At 38.3% G+C, this 8,227-nt stretch overlaps 1 protein-coding gene across 2 annotated transcripts in view; it reads right to left on the reverse strand.

The window, feature by feature from the left end:
* Positions 1-3,999: 3,999 nt before the first annotated feature.
* Positions 4,000-8,227, reverse strand: part of LOC104822858 — a 12,954-nt gene continuing 8,726 nt past the window's right edge. The window contains exon 7 of one of the 2 annotated variants that reach the window (XM_010554219.2): positions 4,000-4,482. In XM_010554219.2, the coding sequence (XP_010552521.1) occupies positions 4,243-4,482 (240 nt within the window). In that variant the 3' untranslated portion in view covers positions 4,000-4,242. The remainder of the gene's footprint in view (positions 4,483-8,227) is intronic. The other variant, XM_010554220.2, reaches the window with a different exon arrangement.

An 8,227-nucleotide genomic window follows, 5' to 3' on the forward strand; every position in this document is an offset into this window, starting at 1 on the left:
TTCGTCGGATTCCATCGGGAAGCAGACGAATATATATGGGGAACAATTCAAGTGCAGAAGTCCTTGGCATCGGAACTTGCATGTTGAGAATGCGAGGCGGACGCATATTGTATCTCCATGATGTTTTATATGCTCCAGAAGTTCGACGAAATCTTGTCTCTGTATTGGTCCTTCTAAGTCTAGGTTTTAAGTTTGAGTTTGTTGATATAAGTGTTAAGTTGTATTTGGGAACTACATATTATGGGTGTGGTTATTTATGTAATGGTTTTATGGTATTAGACATTGATTCTTCTAATAATAATGCGATTCATTCTTCATATTTTTCTTCTTCTTCTAGTATTGATGAAAATGTTGATTTCATCAAGTGGCATGCTAGACTAGGGCATATAGGGCAAGAAAGAATGAACCGATTAGCTAGAGAAGGTTTCTTAGGCCGGATCGCTAAAACGGAAATGCCCGTCTGCGAGCATTGTCTAGCTGGAAAGGCCACAAGAAAGCCTTTTGGAATTGGTAAAAGGGCTACCACACCTTTAGAGCTTATCCATTCTGACATTTGTGGACCAATGAATGTGAGGGCAAGACATGGTGCCTTATATTTCATCACTTTTATCGATGATTTTTCGCGTTATGGTATTGTATACCTGATTCGCCATAAATCTGAAGCGTTAGATTGCTTTATCAAATTTATGAAGATGGCAGAGAATCAACTCGGTAAGAGCATTAAGGCTCTTCGGACCGATAGAGGACGCGAATATTTATCGAGTCAATTCAAAGAACTGTGTGATGAAAAAGGCATAATGAGACAGTTGACTATTCCTAGAACTCCGCAACAAAATGGTGTTGCAGAACGAAGGAATAGAACTTTGCTTGACATGGTAAGATCGATGATGTCTCAAGCAAATATTTCTATCTCCTATTGGGGTGACGCTTTGTTGACAGCAACGTATATCTTAAATCGGGTCCCCTCAAAGTCTGTACCTTCCACACCCTATGAGTTATGGACAGGTAGAAAACCTGAGTTAAGTAATTTACGACCATGGGGATCAGCTGCCTATATACACATCACGTCCCATAAGTTTGGGAAGTTGGGTCCTAGAGGGAAAAAGTGTATCTTTATCAGATATTCTGATCTCTCGAAAGGCTATGTGTTTATAGGTGAAAATGCTGATGGAAGTGTAACAGAAATTGAGTCTCGAGATGCTACATTCCTAGAGGATGAGTTTCCTCAACGAAGAGAGGTCTCAGAAGACTCGCGGTTTTATGAACTTGAAAGTCCTCTGAGTGAGTCATCACTTCAATCGGTTGAGGAAAAGGAGGAGAACACTATACCTCTCGAGATTAGTGGGAGTGATGTTCCAGCTGAATCTAGTCCTAAAGAGATAGATCGAGTTAAATATAATCCTATGGAAATGGATTCAGTTGTACCTCACCAGCATATCTTGCTCCTCAAGGAGATACTGAATTTTTCGATGCCAAACATCGTAATTCTTATCATTCAGTTTGTCTCCTTGATTGAGGTCAGCAATTATGGTCTTACTTGTAGCCATCACACACTACACACAGACAAGTGCACAGAAATTAACCACTAGTATAAACTCATTTCGGATCAATCTTTAACTAATTAATAATGACCAAACATCTACATGGAATCGAAAAAAATGTTAAACACTCAATCATCTTCCATTATTAAAAGTTGATCACCATCAATTAATTCAAAATGACCGAAATTTTAATTTAGGCAAGAACTATATCTACAAACCTAAATTTTTCCACGGTTCGATAATTTTCACGATGCGAATAATCGAGACTAAGTATTGATCAAATAACTATCAATACGAATAAACATCATATTACAGTATTATTTTCTTTAAAAAAAACTGTATATTTGCTAATTGATTCATTCAAACTCATGCATGTCATACATGTTCCAAATCTCAAAACTGATGCATTAAACCAAGTACGCAAAAAAAAATTACGACACATGTACTAAGTTTATTCAAAGGCATACTGTGCATGCTAGCCGTATATACATGTGTCACTCAAACACGCATACTTTTATTTTATTTAACCTTTTTTTTTTTTATCTATTATATATTTATACATATATTATGCACATATTACACTTCTAAATGTACGTGCATACGTCTGAGTGCAAACTTTCAAAAAAAATGAAACATGCAGCCCATTAAAAAAATGACGGCCCATTATAGTATTTAAAAAAATTGGGAACAATTAATCTTATGAACATTAGCGCTGGCCCAACTTGGAAAAATTGGAAAAAATTTAGGGTTTCCAAAAAAATGCGTCTTCCTCTTTCTCTTTTATGTCTCTCATGTCCGCCTCTCTGCCTCTCAGTCGTCGTTTCAAACCACCGGTAATCACCGGAAAAGAACACGATGAATCTTGCGAAAGAGAGGCGTGACTGTCGGATCCTCATCATAATCCGACGAGATTCACAATTTTCTCGAAGACAGGAAGATGAGAATCGAGACACACAGAACGAACGAATACAGAGAATAGAGGCAGAAACACAGAACCACCGAAGACAGAAAATCAACCATTGATGCTCTGATACCAATGTAAGAAAACGGAAGGATAGTCGCGTACCGATTCAGTCGATCTTTTCTTTGGTTGAAATCACAGTCTTCAAATACTCTGGACAATGGTCGGAAACCGGCTACCAGAGTCGGAATCGCAGATTCACAACCCAAATGCTACTCACCAAAACTGATTCACGTTTTCTTTTATGATGTTTTCTGCATCTCCATTTGTCATATAGAACCTATACTTTTATAGGATTCAAGCGGTGTTTATGCAAGAGACACAACCGGTACAATGGTTATATCCTACGGTTATGTCTTTTCTCACATACACCCTTTCACCGGGTGTTTCAACCGTCAATGAGGAAGCCGCCATTGGAGGAAAGAAGGTTGAGCCAAAATGCAAGACAAAACCCTAATAGAGCCAAAGGCTTTCTGAGGAAAATAAAGAGTTTCTGAACTACGACGGAGACGAAAATGAGCCAACGCCGCCGGAAACCGAATGGGCTTATGGGCTTTTCCGCCGGACAATCTACGAACTTTCTCTCTCCCACATCGGAAGATAACAGAAGCCGAAGGAGATCTCCGACAGTGGCTTCCCTCGGATCCAAGAGGAAATAGTCCTTGCAATGTCTCTCGCCCAGTTTCTCCATTGAAAAACGGTGAAGAAGAAAGATGAAGAAGCAAGAACTAGAGAGAGAGAGAGAGAGATTGCCAACGTAAGGGAGCGATGAAAGAACGGATTAAACTTATAGTTCCTGTGAAAGCTAAGTCACGATGGCTTGTAGAGTGGTATTACTATACAATAATATATATATATATATATATGTATGTATATAGGCCACGGAGAAATTATAAATTGTTAATATGGCAAGTTAGGGATATATAGATCGTGATGAGTTGGGTTGGACCAAACATGAGAAGGGGGGAAAAGTTGACCCTTCTTTTTCATGTGTGAATTTCCTTGGTCTATTTTTGAATATTACCATGTAAAAATACAATTGTTTTGGACCATTTGATTGATGTTACGTACATAAAAAATAAATATTATTTTAAGCGAGGTTTTGAAAAATCACGTTTAAAACGATTTACCAAACCAAAAAGCGCGTTTGAAAGTAATCGTTTGCACGTATTGGAAGGTTCAAACTACGAAATTCATGATGATTAAAATATAATAAAGTTTTCTCTTTTTACCGTCAATAATCAAAATTAAAATTAAAATTTAGATGGTCTATAAAAGAATATGTAAAATATATTTTTATAATGGATTCAAATCTAAACGTGGCGAGGAACATTCATCCGGAACTTTTCAGTCTTCTCAGAGATTTAGTTGGACCAAATATCCGAGAAACTTACGGATTATAAAAAAATCAAAATTAAATGAATAGCTTTTAACAATTTCATGAATATGAAGGGCGATTATCAACACAATAAATTTCGATAGAAGGAACCACAAATAGAGACAAACACATAGTTTCACGTAGTCCATTTTATTGTTTAAACATACAAACAGATGCACACAAGAAATCCAAAGCGAGAATACAATCATATTCGACGGTCCAATACCAATCAAGGTGATAGAGTTCTTAGAGCACACTCCATATGATTAGTTTCTTAATGAACACACTTTATATATATACATACATACATATATGTATATATTACATCAAACTAGTGGTGCATATAATTTAATATTTTAGAATCATCCAAGGCGCGTGGAGTTCACGTAATCCGGTGGAAAGTGGTTAACTATACCGGGAAATATCAAACCGGCAACCCTAGCGAGCCTCATGAACCAATTCTCTTTGTAGTCTTTTCCTTTCCAAAATTGGATTATAAAGCTCCTTGTAAGCTCCCACGCCGCATTCAACATCATCGGAATGTATCGCAATACGTTGAAGTAGTTCTTGTTGGGTGCATCCTCCAATATCTGAAAGATTGACTACACGAAATATTTTATGTATATTTGATAATAATAGGCTCACTAGAAATTGTTTTTTTTTATAACCGAGAGGTTCACTGGGCCTTCGACCCACTTAATCCTCCTGCGTCAAGAATCAATCTTTAGTCACGCAATTAATTGCGCCCCTCTTCTCCACCAGTGAAATCAAACCCATGATTTTGAAAATGACTTTGTCACTTCTCAACTGTGAATGTTGATCTCGTTGAGAGCGATTGAGCTCGAATTGAAGAGAGAAAACGAAAAACGATGAACACACTCCCAGAACAAGAGCAAAAGAAAAACTGAAGATTGGGATTCGCCATTGACAAGAGCTCTGCTTCTTATACCAGGAGAAGAAGATAACTGATCTAACAGACTCATTAACCGAGTCTAACAACCAAATCGACCAAACCAGAGTTTAATTCGTCCCAAAATAAACCGATCGCAATTCTCCAATTAATGACCCAGGTTTTGGTTTCCTGTAAACCTTTTGCTTTAACCAGAGGATTTCTCAAATGAAATCTGATACAAAACGAGAACTTTAGAGTCTCTGTTTCTGATGCTTCAGATACAACAAACTCCACCTTGAAGCTTACAGAAATAGACCGAACCTTTCAGTGGATTGCCTATTGATCTCTCTCTTTTGTTTAACCTATTATTCGGTGATTTTCAATAAGTTCAAGCAGCGTTTAAACTTACCTACTGGCAAGGCTTTGGTTAACATGTTTGCCATATTGTCTTCAGTACGGACTTTCAACACTTTCACCTAATTTTCCATTACGATGTCTCTCAAAAAATGTAATCAGATATCGATGTGCTTCGTGCGCTCGTGATGAACATTGTTCTTGGCCAGACAAATTGCACTTTGTGAATCACAATGAATGTTCATTGTCTTCTGCTGAATTCCCAATTCATTTGCTTTAAGCCATAAAGCCTCCTTGAAAGCTTCTGCTAGTGCCATGTATTCTGCTTCAGTGATGACGTTACCTTCTATAGAGAATATGTAACCCGTGATTGAACGCCTTGTGTCTAGATCTATAACATAATCTGCATCACAGAATCCTTCTACCTGGAAGACCTTTCCTCGAGTATATCTTAGTTTCAAACCCAAACTGCCTTTGATGTACTGCATAACCCATTTCACAGTCATTCAATGCTCGTTTCCAGGATTACTCATAAACCTACTGACTAGGCCAACGATGTATGCTAAATCAGGACGTGTCCCAATCATTGCGTACATTAAGTTGCCTACTGTGTTCATATATGGTGTTGAGTCAAAATCCAAACTCGTGTCATTACTTTCCAAGCTTCTGAGCTTGAAATGAGCTCCCATTGCTGTACTTACTGCTTTTGAGTATGCCATTCGAAATGTACTGAGAACTCTCTCCAGATAATTTGTTTGTGACAGTGTCGATCCCTCCTGATATCCATTCCCAAAATCCTTTTAGCAGCACCGAAATCCTTCATTTCAAATTGTTGGTTTAAAAGTTTCTTCAATCTTTGGATCTCTTCTATATTAATTGAAGCCGCCAACATATCATCCACATATAACAGGAGATATATGTCCTTTTCTAATTTTTCTTGAAGTACACACAGTGATCGAATTTGCTTATCAGGAATCCTCGTTTCAGCATGAAGATGTCAAACTTGAGATTCCATTGTCTTGGGGATTGTCTTAATCCATATAGTGATTTCTTCAAGAGACATACCTTTTCTACATTCCCCTTTTCATGAAATCCTTTTGGTTGTTCCATGAGAATTTGTTCTTCTAGATCTCCATGTAGGAATGTCGTCTTCACATCGAGTTATTGTAGTTCAAGGTTCTGAAACACGCAATATTGCAAGTAATAGCCTTATAGAGACATGCTTAACCACATGTGAGTATACCTCATGAAAGTCTATCCCTTCGATTTGTGAGTATCCCTTTGCTACCAATCTCGCTTTGAATCTTGGTTTCTCTACTCCTGGGATGCCAGGTTTTCTCTTAAAAACACATTTACTCTCGATAATTCTCTGATTTGAGGGCATGTCAACCAAGATCCATATTTTGTTGTCACTCAAAGATTTCATCTCTTCCTTCATTGCCTTAATCCAAGCGGCTTTATCTCTACTTTGCGTAGCCTGCAAATAATTCTTTGGTTCATCCAACTCGATATCCTTTGCTACTGAGAAAGCAAATGTTGTTGTGTCTTCTTCTCTATATCTCTTTGGAGGTAGTATTCTTCTTCTGACCCTGTCCCTTGCTAGTTGATAAGATCCTAGGTCTGTTGTTTCTTGTTCAGAGTCTTCTAGTTTCTCCAATTCCTGATATGTGTTTAGCTGTTGTACTCTTTCTTCAGAATCTGATCCTGAATCATCATTCTCAGAGAGTGAGATTGCTCCACCTGGATCTGATAGTCCTTGTTCCCGTTCTGATGTACTTAAACTCTTGGTTTGGCCTATCAGCCCAAATCTTGTTATGTCCTTTAGTTTCCTTGTGTCATTTTCTCTGTTTGATTATGGCTTGACTATGTCCTTGTAGGTCTCCTCTTCTTTGAACACTACATCCCTGCTTATCTGTACTTTGTTTTCCTCTAGGAGCCATACCCTATAGCCTTTTACTTCAAGAGGATAACCAATGAACACTGTTTTCATTGCTCTTGGCATTAATTCGCCTTGATTCGTATGGATATAGGCTAGAGCACCGAATCTGATTAAGTTTTCTAGTGATATCTGACTTCCCCTCCACATTTCTTCCGGAATTTTGAAGTCTATAACATCGAAGGAGACCTATTTATCAGGTAAGATGCTGTAGAGGTTGTCTCAGCCCAGAATTCTTGACCAAGACCTGAGACACTTAGCATACTCCTCACATTGTTCATTATTGTTCATTCTCTCTGCAATGCCGTTTTGCTGTGGGGTATATGTGCAAGTTATGTGTTTGGCTATTCCTTGTTCTGAATAGAATCTGTCAAATCTCTGATGCAAAACTCTAACCCATTGTCGGTTCTCAAGTGCTTGATCTTCTTTTTGGTTTGAGTCTCCACTAGTTTCTTCCATTCTGTGAACTTTTGGAATGCCTCATCTTTAGTCTTCAACACATATATCCAGACTTTCCGAGAATAGTCATCGATGAAGGACATAAAGTATTGTGCTCCACTTAATGACGTGGGATTGTAGGAGCTCCCCAAATGTCCGAGTGAGTGTATTCCATAATGCTTTTTGATGTCTGTTTCCCTTTGGGAAAGCTCTTCTTGTGTGTCTTCCCAAATACATAGTCTTCCCAAAATTCTACACTTGTTACTTTCTTTCTATCGAGGAGCCCCTTTTTAGCAAAATTTTTCAGGCCTTTGTTGCTCATGTGTCCTAGCCTGCGATGCCACAACATTGTCTCATCTTGAACCTCAACCATTTGTCCTTCTTCAGTCACTGTCATCCCATCAAACACATATAGCCCTCCCATCAGATTTCCAGTTAGAATCCTTTGCTTTCCTCTACAGACCTAAAGTTTCCCTTCATGAGAATTAGAGCTGGGTCCCTGCTTATCTTGAGCCCCGAGAGATATCAAGTTCCTTTTTAAGTTTGGTATGTACCTTACTCTGCTCAAAATCTGGACTGAACCATCTCCTAACCTTAGTTTAACCTCCCCAATTCCTTTTATTTGACAGGTTCCACTATTTTCCATCATTACTAGACCTCCATTCAATTCCTGCAACTTAAAGAACCACTCTTTCAGAGGAGACATGTGGCAGGCGCAGGCGGAGAC

This window comes from Tarenaya hassleriana, unplaced genomic scaffold (assembly GCF_000463585.1).
Source record: "Tarenaya hassleriana unplaced genomic scaffold, ASM46358v1 Cleome38, whole genome shotgun sequence".
Lineage (NCBI taxonomy): Eukaryota > Viridiplantae > Streptophyta > Magnoliopsida > Brassicales > Cleomaceae > Tarenaya > Tarenaya hassleriana.